Below are 20969 nucleotides of genomic sequence, written 5' to 3'. Positions count from 1 at the left end.
GCAAGATTGGACCTATAGATTCTGTCACTTGCTACTTGAGAGAACTCAAGAGAAGAAAGAATGGATCAAAATATCCAACTGTTGGCATTACAAGGAGTGTGTCGGCCATGTGGGCCAAGCCACCGCCCTCTTCCAGGGCACCCAGGCTTGTGACATTCCCTCCATCCCTGGGGTTGTGCCCATTTATGGGTGGTCCAGCGGACAGTCCCAACAGAGGGTTCAGGCCTTTGCATTTAGACAGAAAGGCCAGGCATCCTCCACGGAGCAGTTGGGAACAGGCACAGGGCGGAGGCAGCAACTGTCTGTGTCTTTCACAGGCCACAAAATCCCAGGTCCTGTCTCTTCCTCAGCCCCTCCAGGAAATCCTGTCATTCAGCCAGGACATATATACAGTTCAGAGGGACCAATTTTCACCAAGATCCTGGATTCGCCACTTTTCCTGTCTAGAGGCAGCTCTCTCGCCTCTTCTGGTTCAATCCAGGAAAACGAAAGGGAAGACTTTGGAAGTAAACACTGAAATGCGAAAGAATCTGCTGGGCTAAGTTCAAATAGCAGAGCCCTCTGACAGGTGCCTGGCACCAGGAGGAGCGAGCACTTCCTCGACATGCTACCGCTAAGGATGGTTTTGCTTGGGTTGATTGGACAGACTTTCTGCTCCCTGGCTGAAACCACGGGACAGGTAAGATGGAACTTTCATATATTTTTGATTTGTTAATTTTTATGATGTGTTCAAAAGCTTTTCATGTTCCCTTATGGTCCTGGGTAAAGGGTCCTGCTCTGGACTCCATAAATCCAGAGAATGCTGGTGAGAATATTGGGGTGCTACCCAGTGGCTCTATTTCACATTCCACCTCCACGTCGGAATCTCTGATGTCATTGCCAGCCTTCCTATTCCCATGAAGGATTTCGGTGTGGTAGTTTTTGTTTATTTTAATCATCTCATCCCCTACCATCTCATCTTTCCAAGTTAAAAAAAAAAAAACTGTGAGTGTGGAGAGATGTTTCTGGGGAATTCCAGGGTGGGTGACATTTTGAAGAGGAACACAAATATCAAATATTTGCAAAAGTCACCAGGAATTCACCCATCCTTCCACCTTCCACAGCTGTGGTGGAAGTTTCGAGGGCTACCTTCCTGGTAGCCCTTGTTCAATACATCAGCACATCAGGACCTGGAGCAGGCTCACAGCTGTCCCAGCAAAGTGACACTAGATCAGTGAGCACCAATCTGGGGTGATTGATTTCAAATGCACTTCGCAATCTCTAACTTCCGATTAAGAAAGAAAATTTAAATATGACTGTGCCTCTGCACCAGGCAAATTTTTGCCAATGAGTTTACTCCAATTGGCCGTCTCCTGATTCTTCCTCTCATGAAAACCTGGGAGGATGCCTGACATCCACATTCCAGCTGGGAAGTAGGGGTGGGTGAGTTTGAACTGTGGCTTTTATCTATCTGTTTAACAGATATTTCAGAGATGAGTCAGGATGCTGCACAGTTTACAACTGTTCAACTGAGAAAATAACTTAATTTCAGGAAGCTCAGCCCCTCCCCTGATGGTGCCCCACGAGTGACGGGAATTATCAGCACCCTGATTTTCACCAAGAGCTTGCTTTTGTAGACCTGGTTCTTGCAAAAGCAATCAGTGTCTAAATTGTGTAAAGCTGAATTTGCTTTTGCAGAGGGAATGAGTTTATAAATACTGAATGAGAGGTACATGAGTCATTCCATTTAAAAAAAAAAATGGGTAATTGGAAGGTCAAGGGATTTCCTAAGTAGAGAGTAATAAATCCAGCCTGCTAAAACAGAAAAGTCAAAGTAATGTCACCCAATATAGCCATTTAAGAAAAAGACTGCCCTTAAAAATACATTCTGGTGTTGTGACAGTTAGATGGGATTAATTCACATTGTATCTAAGGGTGGCTTTTATCATCATTCCACAAAGAACATTCCAGAAATATTTGGGTTCCTAATGATCACCCCATGAAAGCTTCTAATTAAAACAGGTTTTATTGTGTCACTTGGGTACAAGTGAAAGGGCCAATGAAGGAACAAAAGGACTAATAACTCACAGTGTGACCTCCAGCCAGTCAGGCACTGTGTCTCACCTCAGTTCCCCCACCCTAAAACGAGGAGGATGGTATTCACCCCCACTATCCCTAGAGCGGTAAAGTTCAAATACAGTGACCCCTTTAGAAGTGCACATCACCCTATCTTGTTCTGCACACGTAAGGTTTCTTCTTATGCAGGCCTTGCCTATTTCAATGACCTGGGAAGTAGCAACGGGGGTTCTATACCTTACCGTGCTGGGCTCATAGCATGAGCCATGGGACAACAAGATGTCTGGGATGTCGTCCTGTCCTACAAGGGGCTTTTAAGTGGAGAGTCAAGACTGACCTAGTGGGCTCCACTGGGCCAGCCAGAGGAAGAGTTGAAAAAGGAAAAGAGATGACTGTGGGTTAGGGGCCACGATGGTGTTGGTAGGGCCCTGCAGGGTGCGGGCTGGGTAGCTGAGGGGCCAGAACAGAACACTCCTGTGAGGACAGACACCAGGCCAGGCACAGAGGTGGGATGGAGGAGTCTTCCAGAGCCAGCATGTACTATTGGCCACTCCAGACTGTATGTCAGGCAGCAAGCTCCTGTTACACCATGGAAAGTTCTCCATAACCTCAGGAGTGGCTATTGATCTCTCCCTCCGCAGGGGATGGCATGGGGTAAGGAGTTCGTTCAAGATCGCACACTTGAGAAGATACAAAGCTTGCCTCCAAACCTAGGTCTTTTGACTCCCAGGTTCAGTCTGTCTTTGTTACACAAAGATGCTTCATCTTCAACTTGATGGAGGGCTGAAGGAAACTTGAGAAAAGGGGGAAATCCACACGAGAGAGTCAGCCCCAGCATCAGGAGCAATGGGAGGCAGGCCCAAAGTGGGTCTGTTTTAGCCGTTAATTCTGTGCCACTTTGCGTGGCTAAACAACTGTCCCTGGTGGGCCTGCCTGGTGTCCCCAATTTGTTCGTTTAATCAGCAAGTGTAACTGGGTATCACTGCGCAGCAGACACTATTTAGGGGCTCAGGCGACAGCAATGGACACGACAGAGCAGTATCTCTGTTCTCATAGAGACGACTTTCCAGTCAGATTGTCATCTAAAGGTCGCAGGAGCTATAGCCCCCCGTAGTTCTCAGCACAGTGCAGCCTAGAGCTGCCACTCCTACGGAGTCAGTGCTGAAGAATACCCGTGAGGCCTGTCCTTCTGGGACCAACTGATCTTGATAACCTACTTTCCCATTCAAAACAGATATTCTGGGATGTATTTCAGGTTTCTCCTTTGGATAAATGTGAGTAGTGATATGAGGTTACCTTGCAGGACTCCACACTCTAGATCAGGGATGGCAAGTTAGTACCCCTTCCTTTACCCACAGCCATGGCAGACATTGCTTGTGGATCCCGACACTCTAGCCAGTCGTTTTCAATCAACCTCATTACCATCCTTGACTTTCCATTCAGATGAAGCCAAGGGAGAAGATGGGCCAAGCCAGCTGTTTTGCAAGATTCTGATCATGGACATTGATATTTGTTGTTATGTTTGCACAGGCAAAAAGATGCGATAAGGAATCTCTTCTAACAATTAAGACCGAGTGCCTATCCTGCTCAGTTAATTTTGGAGTTGAGTGCCCGGCTGGTTATACCAAAATAACCAACAACTCTGTAGGAGTTCGGGATTGCAGGTACTCACTATGAGAAAACAAGCAAGCCTGAGTCTCAGAATTGGGACTCCAAATTGAAGCTCCCTGTCTCGAAAACTGCAAAGTATTGCCATGATTGTTCTCTAACACCATTTTGGACCCAAACTTAGGCAACTCACAACTTATGAACTTGGGTCTAAAGCACCTATTATCATTGATTCATATTGTCATACAAAATTGACTACCCTGATTTGCATATAAACATTCTCCCTTCCTCTTTCCCCTCCTATTTTTTAATATCTGGGGTTTTGTTTCATTTAGAAAGAGTTCCAGTTTGAGCTTTTTAAAGGCCTTGGGTCTGGTAGTCATCTCACTAACAAGCTAGGGACCCAGATCCTAATGAGGACCCAAAGAAAGGGGACAAATGAATTTTAGCATGGTTGAATTCTCTGTGATGTTGCATTCTCAAAGATCTCTCATGATTTAAAATATTCATAGGATGATAAGTGGTTCTGCTTGCTGGGCAAAGGGTGCAGCCGTGAGGCTCAAGTACAAATGCAACTTTTTATTTATTCAGTTTACTAACTTAGAAATTAAACTTTACTGCTCACACCTGTAATCCCAGCTGCTCTAGATGCTAAGGCAGGAAGATCACAAGTTCAAAGCCAGCCTCAGCAAAAGCAAGGTGCTAAGCAACTCAGTGAGACCCTGTCTCCTAAATTAAATACAAAATAGGGCTGGGGATGTAGCTCAGTGGTCAAGTGCCCCTGAGTTCAATCCCTGGTACCCCCCCCCAAAAAAAAAGAAAAAAGAAATTAAACTTTACTCAATGAGTTAATTTTTAATTCAGAATAAAGAATGAACATTTTTTTTTATTTTGTATGAAATGAAATCCTAATACTGTTATATAACACTATTTTAAATTCATATTTGTTTAATGTGACCACATGACATTCTAAAACCCAAATCACCACTTTTAATACAAATGCACATTTTGTAGCATATATTTTTAAGTTAACATTATTGTTAACTATAGGTACATCCTGGACAGTAGTTCCCTAGGACTTACTCATCTTGCATAATGAAAGCTTTGTGTCTCTTTGACCAAGCCCTCATTTCAACTTCCCTCCAACCTCTGTCAGCCAACATTTTACTGATCTATGAGTTTAATTCCTTATATAAGTTGGATCCTGTAGTATTTGTCCTTATGTGTCTGACCTAAGTCACTAGGTATAATATCCTCCAGGTGAACCCATGTTGCATACAAATTACAAGATCTCCTTCTTTTCTAAGGCTGAATAATATTCTAATATTTCATTGTGTGTATTTGTATATTATTTATGATCCACCCCCCATTTTCATTGTTTCTTGATTTTTCGATTTCTAACAATTAAAAATAATTCATGATTGTTATTCTATCTAGAAAACCAGATTCGTTCAATCTATATATTTTTAAACATAGGTAGGTATAAGCATCTAAATAAAAATATAGAGTAATCCCACCACCTAGAGTTAATCGCATTGCTGTGATCCTGGGTTAAGGGTTAATGTCCTCTCTCTACTCTCCAAGGTACACCTTTGAGATCAGAACATACTCTCTGCTTCTTCCTGGATGCCGTCATATTTGCAGGAAAAACTACCTCGAACCTGAGTGTTGTCCAGGTCACTGGGGCCCAGACTGCATGGGTAAGAGACACAATCTTTGCACTTTGGTACTTGCTTCTCAATGTTCTAGCATAGAAAATCGAGATGAAGGCAGCCAAATAAAAGGAGAATGTAAGCATCTTTTTCTAGAAATTCCATTAGTCTATATGTTAAGACTCTTTCTTACTCCATCAGTAAAGCAATCTACTGTAGTTAGAGATCTAGGTTTTAGAAAATTCATTTTTAAGTCAGGGAAAGGGACAATTGAAAGGTTATCTATTTTAAAAAAAGATAACTGGTCAAAGAGAAGAAATGAGAATGGTGGTTAATTTCTTTAGGAAGAAACATCTCAAAGACCATAGTTATTGTTTGGCAACCAAAATAATCAATAAATAGCATAAAAATTGAAGTCCCAGGCTGGGGCTGGGGCTCGGTGGTAGAGCACTTGCCTGGCATGTGCAAGGTACTGGGTTCAATTCTCAGCACCACATATAAATAAAAGTCCATCAACAGCTAAAAAAAATTTAAGTCCTTTAGGATGGAATGTCAAACTCTGTAGTATTAAATTTATATACCTTAGTTTAAAGAAATTATGTAAAGTTGGGCTGGGGTTGTGGCTCAGTGGTAGAGCGCTTGCCTAGCATGTGTGAGGCACTGGGTTCCATTCTCAGCACCACATATGAATAAATAAAATAAAGGTCTATTAAAACCTACAAAATATTTTTTAAAAAAGAAAGAAAGCATGTACAGTTAACTGTATAAAGTTATATGCAAATATATGTGTATTTAAAAATTAATTCTGATCAGGTTCCACAGTATGAAAACTACTAACAAAGTTTCAGTCAATAATATGCCCAGACTCCAATGAACAAGCATAGCATTTTGCCAGCTGGAACTGAACTTTTACCCTGATTATTATAGACATTAATACTCAAACAGTGACTGAGTTCTTGCTGTGATGTGCAATTATGTGAAATCTCCCTTTTTTTGGTAGTCAAAAATCATAAATTTTATGATTTTTCATGAATTTGTCACTTAGTCCCTATCTTCCATGATGTAATGAAAATATCTCCTTATGGTTCATTAAAAGGGTGAAATGTGTTCTCTTGCTTTTTCTTTCTGATTGAAGTAATCTAAGTACCATTTGTGAAGTTTAGAAAGGTCCAAAGAAAGAAAAAATACCAACTCATGCTCTGATTCTGCCATACATAGGCAACCCTAAATATTTTGGCTTATTTCAATCTTGGTCTTTTTTCCATAATCTTCTAAATAGTTGAGCCTATATTGTATGTATTTTGTTGCCTCCTGACTTTTTTTTCCCTTAACTAATGGTTAAATGACTAATCGCTTCCATCTATTCAACATTCCTGGCATTAAGTACTAGTGAGGTTCTTGGCTTTTTTTATTTTCTGATACAATTCCTAAAATAAACCTTTCAGTTAGTTTTATCTCCATTTGCCTATGAGGGATCAGATATTTGGAGATTATCTCTTGCCCGTTCCTTTTGGGATGATAAGCGATAAGTAAGTTCAAGTTCAGGGCTTCCTGGTACCTAAGGCTGCTCTCTTTCCACCTCGTCCCACTGCCTAAAGCAGAGCTCAGGAGAGAGAGAGCCTCAACGCACCTTTCTGATTCCTCTCTCTGTTGGTAAGTCCTTCCAGCCTGCAGTACACTCCTGGCCTTGGGAAGGTCAAGGTTAGGGATTTAGGTATCTGTTAACTGCTCTGTGCTGAGTTTCACCCAGCAAATTGGCATATATTTCTAAAACTCTAGCCCACCAGAATCAAGGGTCCAGATTCAGTGTCTTTACCCAGACTTTCAGATTTCAGAGTCTTCTTTTCAGGTTAAAAGTGGTCATGACTGCAGCCGACTCTCGCAGACATCCTGGTACAAGACAAAGAACTTTTATATTTGCCTTCCTCTTTCCAACCTGTGAAAACTAATCTGATGTTAAGGTATTAATCAGATGCACTGTAGAAAATAAAAAGCTTTGTCTAAGATGCATTATGAAAGTCAGCATGTCCAACAGAATGAGTGGCAGACCCAACCATAGGGGCAGAACCACACAGGACCTGCAACCCCAAGTTTTAGGTGTGAACTTAGTTGGATCAGGGGGGCCAATGACTTTCCACTTATGCCTCAATCTCCTTCTGTGCCAAATGGGGGTACAGGTCCTGCTTTAGGAAACTGTGATAGAGGTTTGCAAACAATAATCTAGGGGAAAGGAAGGAGTTGGCAAGTGTATGACACAACACAGGCACTTTAGAAATGTTCTGTGATTAAATGAATGCATGAATGGCAATCCACAGACCCCTAATCATGAAGAGAGAATGGAATGGATGGTGCTCTTTCTCCGAGCCCTTGTTTGAAGGGTGGGTCATTTTGAAAACACACACAGGAAAAAAGGATTCAAAATCTTCAGCAGGTTTCATAGCATTGGTTTGTGCTCTGTGGGGCAAAGTGGCAGGGCTCACATCTATGATCAGAAAAATCAGAAAGGATTCTCTGAATGCTCAGCCATTTCTTTTAGACAGGCGTTCAGGCCAGAGAAGCAAAACACAAGAAAACCAGGGTCTGGACATTATTTCTGTTGTCCTCTCATTGGGGCAAAAGGGTACTTCCCTTTATCTTCATATTCCAAACATACTAAAAGTTACAGAAGGCTTCCTTCCGTCAGCTCCGGGAGAAGATAAACCCTCCCCGTGGCTGCATATTTCACCTCTCACGTTTTGGGTGATGACAGGCAAGGTCCTGTCTATCACTTTACATTTCCGCAAGGACAAAGCCATTTCTGAGCTGCTGACACGCGTCCACCCTCTTTTTTGAGGAAGCACATTCCCAAGCTCCAGAGTGACCTTGTATCCTAAGCACTCACTTCCTTTGTAATGCAACAACAGATTCACTGGTTCTCAACACCTCTGGGGACTTTGAAGATCATTTCAATAGTGTCTTACTCAGATTAGGAAATAACTGTTTGATCAACACTGAAAACTTAGAAAACACAGAAAAACACAATGATAAAAAAAAATGACCCATCATCTCCTATCATGATAAAAAATGGTGTGGATTCTCACCTGGGGGAAAGAAATATCATCCTGACATAAGGAAGGTATTTTTACTTGAATTGAACTTGTTTGTCCCTAATTAAAATTTGTACTGCTTCATCAAGCATGCATAGGAAAATTTTCTCACTGACACAGAAATGTATTTTTAACTTTGAAACTTCATCATATTTGAACAGACAATATTCTGCTTGAGAGGAAACAGAATTTTCTTTATCTGTACATTCCACCAGGAATGTGATTGATTTGTGCAGCCACCCAAAGTAATGGAAGAGGCATGTAGGCAGAAAGGTCATGGCTAAGCTTGATCACGGCCAGAACAGCCTAAGAGAAATGGGGTATTTGGGGGTTTTCTTTCTTAGGTCAATTTCACCAAATTCATTGACTTTTCTTTTTTCTGGACCTCTTTTTATTTTCCACTTCATGTTCGTTGCCATTCACTGCACAGGTTGCAAATAATGAAATAAGGGGCTGTATGGATTTGAAACCACACTTTAAGAAAAAGGCCTTTTTTTTTTTTTTTTTTTTGGCTTTGAGTGATAAATGATGCCGAGTCCACATTAAGGACATATTTTGCTTTGTGCTTTGGTCTCCCAGGCAGATAAGACCAACCAGCTATCCATGGAATACGAGGAGATATTTTCTGCTAACCCTGAGCACCAAGTTTTTAAACAAAGGTGGTGACATGGAATAGGCACCTCTAGAGCCTCTTAGCAGAGAAAGTTACTGGGAGGTCCTTGGCCTCCGGTTGGGCAGGAAGTTGATTATCTTCCTTTTAAAGAAACAGTTCAGCTAATGATTTGCTGACAGTTTATAATGGCCCCATCTCCTGTGTGAGAAAAGTCATGATACAGGAGACCACCAGAGTAGTAGTCACCCAAAGGAAATGCGATAATGACTTAAAGTAGCCTTATCAGCTACTTCAGCCTCACAATGCGTCAGAAATATGCCCTCGTAGCAAATTCTGTAATATCTCTCTTCAAGCATGGTTGCTGAGACTGTCAGTTTTACTGTATGTATTATTTAGAGGGGCCCAAGGTGAAAGAAAAATGATTTGAGAAGCAGGAAATAAATTTATACTTTTGCCTTAAAATTTTTAACTAAAAGCCAAATAAGTTTTCAAATCAGGACCCCTAAAACCCACACACTCTTGCTACCTTTTTTTCCTAAGTTCCTTCCAGGATTGGCCAACTCATAAAAATCAAGTATTTATTGAGCACTTAATATATGCTACACATAATCACATATATGATAGGATCTATTCCAGTCGTGCATATAATAGGTCCCTAATCCCAAGAAGTTGACAGATTAGTGAGAGATGGACACAAAAGCAATAGTACATTGTACTGTGAGCCCAGGCGTGGATGCTGGGATTTTGAAGAGTCTGGCAGCTCACCCTGTTTGCCTGCTCAACTAAACCAAACCACCCCGCAAAGGTCCCGCCTCCAGATACCGTGGCACTGGGAGTCAGGGCCCATGTGTGGATTTGCAGAAGACACAAACATCAAGTCCTAATAATAAGTACTCACCCTGACCCTTGGCCCACTGAGTCCCAAGGCCCTGGGAGATGGGCTGGGCCAGGACGGAGCACTTCCTACAGAGAAAAATCTTCCATCCCCTGCAGATGAGACTCAGGAAAATCCCTAGGAGACAGAAATTTCCAACCAGCCTTCACCCTTAGCACACCTACAGGCAAACATCAGATGGCCCTGAGTGGCTAGAAAGCCACTCAGTTCAGAAAAGGATGTGTTGGGGTCTCACCTCTTCAGAAATAAACCCCAAGGCCGGCCTCACTGGTCCCTTCCTGACCACAGCAAGAAGCACACAGCTTCCTTTCTGTGCTGGCTGGGCTTCATTTTACATTCTCATCAAGGTACAAAGGGAAATAACTGTGGCAGCTTTGAAAATAACAGCAGGGAATCAATGAATGTCAAACAAATCCATCAATTCAATGAACGGCTCATAGACATAAACCACTAAATACTATAAGCAATCCATACAAAGAAGCACAAGTTCAAGACTTTCCAGTCAGGCAGAACTGGGTGAGAATCCTCTGGATCTAAGGACTATGTGACCTTGTTACCCAGCCTGTGTATGCCTGAGTTTCCCTTAGGTAAAGCAGAGATCATAGCCCTTCACAGGGCTAAGGGTGAGGACTAAATATACTGAGCTAGTACATGCAATGGGCCAGTCATTCTATCCAGGATCTAGATTGCTCATAAGAACAACCACAGCGACAAAAATGAAAGATCAGGCAGCAGACGATGAACAAAGAGGAGTCGGGAAACCTTTTTAAGACCAACATCTGGTCCCTGGAACATGATTTGCTAAATGGATATCTGGACCTGAAGAATGTTCCTTGAACATTGCAACTACCCTAAAGCACCCAAATGAGAAAATTTAGAGATTGGGGCTTTACATCTAGGTCTATTATCCATTTCAAGTTAACTTGGACATATGGTTTAAGGGATAGATCAAGGTTCATTTCTTTTGTATGTAGATAATAATTCCAATAATTCCAGCAACGTTTCTTAAAAAGACTGTCCTCTCTCCATTGAATTGCCTTTGCATCACTGTAGAAAATGAGCTCATGGGCTGGGGATGTGGCTCAAGCGGTAGCGCGCTCGCCTGGCATGCGTGCGGCCCGGGTTCGATCCTCAGCACCACATACAAACAAAGATGTTGTGTCCGCCGAGAACTAAAAAATAAATATTAAAAATTCTCTCTCTCTCTCTCCCTCCCTCCCTCTCTCACTCTATCTTTAAAAAAAAAAGAAAGAAAAGAAAATGAGCTCATATTCTGTGTCTTATTGATCTGTGTGTCTGTCCCTTCACCACTACCACTGTCTTGACCGCTACTGCTTTATAGCAAGTCCTGGAATCAGATAGTAGAAGTCTTCCAACTTGGCCTTTTCAACATTATTTTAGTTATTTCAGTCCCTTTTCTTTGCCATATAAGTATAGAATCACCTTATCAGTTTCTACCAAGAAATATAAATCCTGCTAGTATTTAATTTTAATTTTAGTACATTATAGTTATACAGAATTGTGGGGTTCCTTTTACCATATTCATAAATGCATCTAACAATTGACTCCATCCTGTAGGATGAAATTATATTGAATCTATAGATCAGTTGAGGGAGGACTAACATCTGAAAATATTGAATATTCTGATTCATATCCACAGTATTGTGCTGCATTTACTTAGGGCTTCTTTAGTTCATCAGTATTTTGTACATTTCAGCTTACAGATTCTATACTATTTTTGATACTTAAGATATTCATGGTTGTTGGTTCTATTTTAATGAATTTTTACATTTTCAATTGTTAATTATTCATGGTTACTGTATAGAAATGCAATCAGTTTCCATATATTGACCTTGAATCCTGAGAACTTACTAGTATTAGTTCTAATAATTTTTTGAAAATTCTTTGGAATTTTCCCCCATAGATAATTAGTTGACTGAAAATAGAAACCATTGTATTTCTTCCTCACCAAACTGAATGCAATTTATGTTGTTGTTTCTTTTAACCTTTAGTTACTGACCTGGTGTTTTCTCTGTTTTGTGTATTGCTGGGATTCAGTTGGCTAAAATTTTGTTAATAATTGTTGGGTCTAGTGGGCTGGGCTGTGTAGCTCAGTGGTAGAGCACTTACCTCAAATGTGTGAAGCACTGGGTTCGATTCCAGCACCACAAATAAATAATAAATAAAATAAAGACCCATCAGCAACTAATATACACATATAAATTGTTGGGTCTATGCTCCTCAGAGATCTGGATCTATGATTTTCTTTGCTTCTTATATATTTGTCTGACTTTGCAATCAGGGTAATAATGTTCTACATATGAAGCGTGCTGGAACATGTTCTCTCTTCTTCAACTTCCTAGAAGGGTTTTTGTAAAATTGGTATCATTTTTTCCTTAAATGTGAGATATAATTCACCAATGAACCATTAGGATAGAATATTTTTTTGCAAAGGATTTTAATTTCAAATTCTTAAGCATAAGGATATTCATGTTATCTAGTTTCTTCTTCAGTGAGCTTTAGTAGTTTTTCACTTTCAGTAAATTTGCCTATTTTGTCTATATTGTCACATTTATTGGCATCAAGTCAATCTTATTATGTTAGTTAGCTTTTCGTTACTGTGACCAAAATACCCGGCAAGAACAACTTAGAGGAGGAAAGTTTATTTGGGGCTCGCAGTTTCACAGGTTCAGTCCGTGGTTGGCTGATTCCATGGCTCTGGGTCCAACAAGAAGCAGAGCATCATGGTGGAAAGGGATGTACTACTGTAGCAGAGGAAAGCTACGGTAGTCAGGAAGTAGAAAGACAGAAAACAAATTCTAGGGACAAAATATAAACCCCAAAGGCACACCCCCAGTGCCCTACTTCCTGCAGCCCTACCCACCTGCCTGCAGTTACCACACCGTAGTATTGTGTTAATCTATCTAATTATTAATCTATCAAATGGTTTCACATGCTGCTTGGGCTGCATCTCTCATATTGGAATCCTTTCACCTCTAAGCATCCCTGCACCGACTCACGACCATAGCAATAATAGAGATTAGTTATCCCTTTCATGCTCTTAGGCTGGTGGTGAGGTTCCTTCCCTTATTCCTGCAATTGGTCCTTCTCCGCTTCTCCCCCTCCCCCCTCACCTTTCTGTAGATCCAGATTTATATCTGATTTCATTCTGTTTCTTCCAGATCCATTTCCTTGATCTTTTAGCTTTTGTGTTTGGGAAAATCTTTATCTTAACTTGGTTTTTGAAAGATGTCGTTGTTGGAACATAGAATTCTAAATCGCCACTTCTGTTGGTTTTGGTACCCTGAAGATGCTGTCCCCTCCTCTAGCTTGTGTTGGAGGTCCCTTGTTAGACATGTCATTGTACCTGTGTCCTCACAACAGTGTCAAAAACCTTTTCCCTTTGGCTGTTGTTAAGATTTTCTCTTTTTCACTGATTTTAAGGAATTTTTGTGGTGTGCAGTTTTCTTTTTGATGCCTTTGCTAAAGGTTCTCTGAGCTCTTGGGACTGTGAGTTCACACATTGCATCAAATTTGGAAATTTTTGGCCATAAATTTTTCAAACTGTTTTCCTTTTCCCTCTTCAGAGACTCCAAGTTCACCTATATTAAGGTGCTTGACGTTGTCCCACGACTCTCTCACACTCTACTCCTTGTTTCTCAGTTTTTCTGTTTCATTTCTTTTCCATTGAAGTTCACTGAATCTTTTTCCTCGATGCTTAAACTGGTATTAATTCTACATAATATGTTTTTTAAAAAATAAATTTTTAGTTGTAGACAGACACGATACCTTTATTTATTTGTTTATTTTTATGTGGTGCTGAACATCAGACCCAGTGCCTCACATGTGCTAGGCAAGTACACTACCACTGAGCCACAACCCTAGCCCTACATAGTATGTTTTTTATCTGTTATAATATTTTCACTAAAAATTTCAAGTTATGTTTTATTTATATCTCTCCCTTCTATAACATGCTTCTCCTCTCTTCTGGAATACAGAGAATACAGTTATGACTATTTTTGAACCTCTGCTGATCATGCGTGTAATTTCTGGGTGGCTTTAGTTTTTCTCTTCATTATTCATGCCTAGGACATTTTTTTAATTTAATGCAGACACTGCAAGTTTTACTTTGGTTTGGTGTTTGATATACTTGCATTTTATTAAAATACTCCTTCCCTAACACAATATAACACACATGCACACACACACACACACACACACATTCTTAAGCTTTGTTCTAGAACAAACAAAACTACAGTAATCAGAGGCTGGAGATGCAGCTCCAGCGTAGAGCTTTTGCCTAGCATGCATAAAACCCTGGGTTTGATTCTTTCACTGGAAAAAAAAAAAAAAGAGGAAGTAAAGAAGAAAGCAGCATAAAGGTACATTATAATCTAATTTCTGGGACACGGATTATTTGGAAAGTGTTTGAACCTGCTTTTAGGTTTTGTTGGATGAGACTAGAGCAGCCTTTAGTCTAGGGCTGACTATTCCACCAGAGAGGTGGCATCCTTCTGTGTCTGCTTCCCAGTGCCCCATGTCGTCCAAGGTTTTCTGCTCCGAGTGAGGGAACACCTAATACCCCTGACCTGTGTGAGCGGGGTCTTAGCCCTTTATTCTCCCTGAAACTCCCCCTTCCTCTAGTCATTGGGATTGAACCCAGGGAGCTCTACCACTGAGCTACATCCCCAGCCCTTCCCATTTGGTTTTTGAGATAGGGTCTCACAAAGTCTCCTTGACCTTGCGATTCTCCTGCCTCAGCCTCCCAGGTCACTGCTGAAATAATAAGCAATGAGCCACTGCCTCCAACCGCCCCACACACTCGGGCGGTTCCTTCCTGATTCAGGTTGTTTCCTGTCTGCCACATCAGTTCTCAGTGGTATGGAGAGAGGAGCACCTTGCCAGGCTCCAGAGCTTGCTCACCCCCTCTCTGGACAGCTCACTCACCTCTGGTTCTGCCCCGTGGGATCCAGCAAAATTCACCAAATTCCCCAAACTCCATCTCCCAACTGAGGGTACCACTGGGCTCCATCTAGGCTCCATCTGTTGAGGCCAAATCCAAGCTGATTGGTCCATTCAGGATTAGGTCATTTTGGGTAAATGTTGAAAGCATCCAGTAGAGGGAGCTAGGAGGGTTCTGGTATTCTTCCTTTATCTCAGGATGTAAACCAGTATTATTTGGTTTTCCTTACTAGACTGGCAAGGCCATGGAGACAGGGACCAGCTCTGTGTGCCCCACTTATATACCCAAGACCTTACATCAGTCCCACCACCTCCCAGTACCACCACACTGGGGCCCAAACCTGCAGCATGTGAACCTTTAAAGAACACACTACACCATGTCCCAACATTGCACCCTGAAGCTCACGTATTGAAATCTAATCTCCAATGTGATGATATTGCATCTGCGAGGAGATTATGACATGAGAGCAGAGCCTTGTGACTGGAATTAGTGTCCTTATAGAAGAAGTCCCAAAGAGCTCCCTGCCCCTTGCACCCATGTGAGGACACAGCAAAAGGCACCCTCTATGAACCAGAAAATGGTCTCCACCAAACACTGAAGTTCTCAGCGCCTGGATCTTTCCACCTGTACTTCCCAGCCTCGGGGACGAACACATTTCTGTTGTTTCTAAGCCACCCAGTCTGAGGTACCTTGTCATGGCAGCCTGAACCGACCAAGATAACGGCTTTTTCATTTTCTGTGAATGCTGATTCTATGACAGGAGGAGGGTGGATAGCAGAACACGCTGTGGCTCAGGGAAGCTTGGGGCAAAGATCTTTTATGATGGGAGTAAAAAGTCGGGGAGCAGGAAGGTAGGCACTTCCAGGAGAGGCTGGCAAATGAGTCTCTTATTACCGCTTCCAGCTGGGTGACTTTAGACAGGTCATTTAACCACTCTGTGCCTGTTGCTTATCTAGAAAGTGGACTTGAAATATAATTTCAGGGCATTTCTGTGAGCCGTGCACACACACATACGTTATTATTATCTATAACTCTGTCATTAGCTGTTTTGTGGAAGACACTTTTTCTTGCGTGGAATAATATTTGATCCTGCCTCCTTCACATAAACATATTTTGTGGTCATGGCATGACTTCAGCATGGCGCTTGCAGATCCAGATACCTTATTTAAACAGGAAGAACCTAAACTGTCACTGAACCCATGTCAACTCACAGTGTGGACCAATACCAAGTATATGAAGAAAATAGAATTTTATTTTTATCCTCATTGCAGTAGTACCTTGAGTTTCTGTTGCTTATTTTAACTTCTCTGATTTTGGGCATCACAGTGTCTGACTGTCTTGCTAAATGCCCCTCTGTCTCAGCATGAAATTTAATGCTTAGCACATAGTAGGAATTCCCTGAACATTTAGTGAATACCTATGAGACCTTCTAATAAATGTTGGTAAATGCTCCGTTCCAGGTCTAGTTCAATTGAGAAGTGCAAAATGCATCCTTCTTTGGAATCAGCGTGTGGGTGAACTCGAAATATCTTTGCTTATCGTACTAAGCACTTTATTAACTAGCCCCAGCCATCCATTTTACCCTCTCAGCCACCCACCACTCCCACCGGGCAGCTTCCAAGTTCCATCCCCAACAAACTCATATCATTCCCAGTGCAGCCCACGGCCTTTTGCAACTCTGAAACTGTCCTTGCTTCTCTCTTCCTGAAACGCCCCTCCCTTCAAAGCATAACCAACTCCTACTGCACCTTCAAAACCCCATCCTAAATGACTTCTCCTTGGGGATGCCTCTCAGATTCTCCAAGGAGCACAAATAGCTCCCTTTCCTGGGCCACCTCAGTTCCCTGCCCAGCACACTGATTCAAGGGCCTGGCTTAGGGTTCTGTGAGGCTACACTAAATTTCCAGCTGCGCAACTAAAAATGGTAAGACCCTGGGCAAGCCATGTGATCTCTATTCCAGTCTCCTCATCTGCTAACCAGCAGCACTAGCAGGCACCCCTACAGGTTGCAGGGGGATTGACTTAACTAGATCATTGCAAAGTGTTAGCAAAGTCTCAAGAAGAAATGACAGAAGGCGGTGGCTTCTGTTCGAGCACCTGACTGCACTGACAGTCACCCACATTCCTGTCTGCCTCCCCCATGAGGTCCTAGATGACACCAAAAGGGTCTGCAAATATTTCTTGTCTCTGGAACTAGCACACTTGCTAGCACATAGTAGGTGCTTTGTGCATCATTGCAGAATGCTCCTGAGAAGTCTTGAAAGGATGACTCTGAGCTGTTTGACTTCCTAGAGTGCCCAGGAGGAGCAGAGTCACCCTGTAGCGGCAGGGGCCGTTGTGCTGATGGCATAGAAAGAGACGGGAGCTGCTCCTGCCAGGTAAGTAGAATATCTTCTCCCTCTCCCTGGCACCCGGGAGCCTCCTTAAACACGGGCACACGTGGTGGTGTATCTGAGGGGCAGCAGTGTTCATAAAAGACTATGCCATCGGCAACAAAGTCACCTCTTAGAGGCTGGGGACCCTCTGGTGAGTTAATTAACTGCTCAGCCTTAACCGTATACATCTGTAAAATGGGTCTGAAATAAGATCTATGCAATATCAAAGAAGTCAAGTGTGATCACACGTGCAATGCTCTTTGGTGACAGTCTCCAGGGCTATAGGAGGGTTGTTACTATTAATAATCCCAGCTGTTCACCAACTGCCCTTTACCGCTTCCTCAGCATCCTTCGCCACCCCCTGCATCTGCTGATGGAAGAGTTTCTTTATCTCATGAAAGTGACTCTTTGCCAGTTTCAAGTCCTAGAGGTTTTTAAACACAAAGAAATGTTTCTGAAAGGATGGAGCTCAATGCCTTCAGAAATGCAAAACCAAGAGCCTTCTCTCCGCACCCTGAAGCTGTTTGTGGCTGTTCGCTTGCTGCCTATTTATATCTTTGGGACTGACAGAGCAGCTTTATTCTGCAGATCTCCATACCCTTAGCAAAAAGACAACCCAGGTCCTCATGCCAGCATCATCACAAAATAAGAAAGGTGCTGGAGAGGAGCTTGGGACCCGGGAGGAGATATCTGAGAAAAAAACACTAAACCAGTCCACAGTGAGAAGCCCCTGGGTTCCCTGGGTACCGAAGGTCACCTTGGGTCTGATATCATCCTGGTGGTTCTGCAGGAGGGGTTTGGTGGAACAGCCTGTGAAACCTGCGCTGATGACACTTTATTTGGACCCACCTGTTCGGAAGGTAGGTCGGTTTTTGTGTAATCAATGCACTTCCAAGGGTCCAGAGAGCCTGTTTAATAAGGGAAAACTCAGAACATGTAGCCAGGATGTAGTTGCATGTAGCCAGGTCTACAAAGGGAAAGCCAAAGTTGACAGTGAATGTAATAAATGGGGAGGGGGGAGAGAGAGAGAGAGAGAGAGAGCGAGAGAGCACACTTCAAGTGGCCCCTCACCAGGATGCCTTCTGGCCTGCTTGGGAGGCATGTGGATTCTGTTCCCTGGCCTCCTGTTCTTTGCTGTAGGGCTTTTCTCTGAGGTCTTTCTGAATCCTGGTCTCAATATAGATCCAGGGACTCTTAAATCTACCATAGGTCCCCCCACATTCTAATATGCCCCTTCCTTTTGGGAATTCACAATTTTAACTGCCTGCAGCGATCAGAGATTATTGATTCTGCAGTCAGCACACAAACCTGAGACCTGCTTATCCAACCTCTCATTTTTATTATCCTCAGAAGTGGCCCTTGAGGCAAGGGTTTGAGTACAAGTTATTTATTTGGCAGGTGATCCCAAGAAGCACTTCCCTGAGAGAGTGACATGGGGTAATAAAAGCTACACCATCTTGGAGTTATTTCTCTTATCCACAATGGGGTGGGAGCAATGCCTATCCAAAGATGCCCACACCACATCCTAATCTCTGATGCCTAATCTCTGCTACCTTGCATGGCAAAGGGGAATGAAGGTAGCAGATAGAATTAAGGTTGCTGATCAGCTGATCTTCAGAAGGTTGTCCTGAATTATCTGGGTGGGCCCAACGTAATCCCAAGGTCCTTCAATGTGTAGGAAGGGGACAGGGGACTCAGTGTCAGAGCAATGCAAAGTGAGAAAGACTCAGCCAGCCATCACTGGCTATGGAGATGGAAGTGGGCCAGGAGCCATGGAACACAGGCAGCCTCTAGAAGTTGGTTAAGGCAAGGAAACACATTCTTTCCTAGAGCCTCCAATAAGGACCAACCTTGCCAACATCTTGATTTTCGTGCATTGATTTTGGATTTGGATTTCAGAAATGTAAAACAATAGATCTGTGGTGTTTTCAGAGAGTAAATGTCTTTGTTCATTTTCTATTGCTATAACAAAATACTTGAGGCTGAATAGTGTGTAAAGAAAAGACATTTATGCAGCTCACAATTTTGGAGATGAAAAGTCCAAACAGCATAGTGCTAGCTCTGGCAAGGACCCCCCTGACTGCCTTACACCATGGTAGATGTGTGCGAGAGAGAGAAAGATCACATGCCAAGATAGGAAGCCAGAGGGAGGAGAGAGGCCAGTCTTGCTCTTTTACAACAACCCCTCTCTCAGGCCCCAACTGGAGTCCCAAGGGAACTACATCAGTCTCTTCCAAGGACACACCCCAGTAACCTAATTACCTCCCAGTAAGCCCCATCTCTTAATGGTCCCACCACCTCTTACCATCATCACACTGAGGACCAAGCCTCCAAAATATAAACCCTTGAGGGATAAATGCAAACCATCGCACTAAGTTTGTGGTGATTTGTTACAGCCGCAATAAGAAACTGATACACACAATCATCAGGGGAGAGCTGTCAATTCCTTGGCTCTTTCAGCATCAGTGAGTGCTCAGTCTGAACAGCCATCTTAAGCCTCACACCAGACTCCCAGGCAAAGAGCTGTAGGTGCTGGAAGTTGACTGAGAAGCATGGAATCAGCAAGACCCAGGGAATGTAGGTGTGGTAGGGACAATGTCTTCCAGAGCCATTGCTCCCAAAAGGAGCATACTGGGTGCCCTTTATATAATACCACTTTGGTTCTAGTTCTATGGTAAAAAATTAGGTTTGGTAGACCACTTTGATTTAAATGTTTGGAAGAAAATCTACACATACATTCACACACACACACACACAAACACACACCCAACCCCATAAGTTCGCCCACTCTGTAGTGGAGGCATTGCTTCATTCCAATCCATACCTTGAAGGTAAGACACCCTTGTGTCTTCATCTCCTGTACCTTCCACAGAGCTGCCCACAGGGTAGACTCTCACAGCTTTAGTTGGTTGGATGAATGAATGAGTGAGTAAGTGAATGAATGAATATCTAATTCACTGCAGCAATGGCATGATTTCAGGAGGTAGCACGTGGAGGGCTAGAGCCTCGGCCTTACAGACAGACTGGGCCTCAGCTCCAGGGCTACTAATTGTAGAAACCTAGATATGTTCATGACACTCTCTCATGCTGTTTGTGTATTTTTATCTAAAAAATAGAAATAATATTGCCTCCTTCAGGGAGTACATAATGAGATTATCAGTGCACAATAAATATTAGTTATTATTATTATTATTACTGCCTAGTTTCCTAATCTAATTTCTTCACCAACAACTCCACATAAGATTATTTCATATGGGTATTAGAAAAAGCACAGATATTTGTATTCTGTATGTTTTTAGTATTAACATTACATTAAGGGTCAGTAACTAAAATATAACCAACCGTTTATTGAGAAACAAAATGTTTCCTTTCACATTGGCCCTTCCTTACCATACTACTAGAATTTGAATTATATATGCCAAATAAACACTAGATAAATACTATACCATAATATACTATACATAATATACACAATTAGTAGCCCCGGAGCTGAGACCCAGTCTGTCTGTAACCCTCCATGTGTTACCTCCTATACCAAATAAATCATAAATGGGAAGGAAGGAAGAAAGAAAATATGCAAAAAAACTGAATAACTGGGAATGAAAAATTAGGAAGATGAACCATGTACCTCCAAGAAACTAGTGTGTGATAGGCACAGATGTACATGGAAATTCCTCCATATAAAGGAAGTAGCCTCCCTTCACACTTATTTGTGCAATGGA

The 20969-nt window shown here is 42.3% G+C and overlaps 1 protein-coding gene across 2 annotated transcripts in view; it reads left to right on the top strand.

Annotated features, from left to right (window-relative positions):
• The first annotated feature begins 297 nt into the window (after positions 1-297).
• The window catches only part of Stab2 (stabilin 2), a 155308-nt gene continuing 134636 nt past the window's right edge, over positions 298-20969 (top strand). Inside the window, exons 1-5 of one of the 2 annotated variants that reach the window (XM_015482841.2) lie at positions 298-679; positions 3586-3719; positions 5248-5363; positions 17165-17250; positions 18038-18107. In XM_015482841.2, the coding sequence (XP_015338327.1) occupies positions 605-679; positions 3586-3719; positions 5248-5363; positions 17165-17250; positions 18038-18107 (481 nt within the window). In that variant the 5' untranslated portion in view covers positions 298-604. The remainder of the gene's footprint in view (positions 680-3585; positions 3720-5247; positions 5364-17164; positions 17251-18037; positions 18108-20969) is intronic. The other variant, XM_048802956.1, reaches the window with a different exon arrangement.

This window comes from Marmota marmota, unplaced genomic scaffold, assembly GCF_001458135.2.
Source record: "Marmota marmota marmota unplaced genomic scaffold, marMar, whole genome shotgun sequence".
In the NCBI taxonomy this organism is placed as follows: domain Eukaryota; kingdom Metazoa; phylum Chordata; class Mammalia; order Rodentia; family Sciuridae; genus Marmota; species Marmota marmota.
The sequence above is the reverse complement of the archived record's forward strand: the minus strand, read 5'-3'. Positions and strand labels throughout refer to the sequence as shown.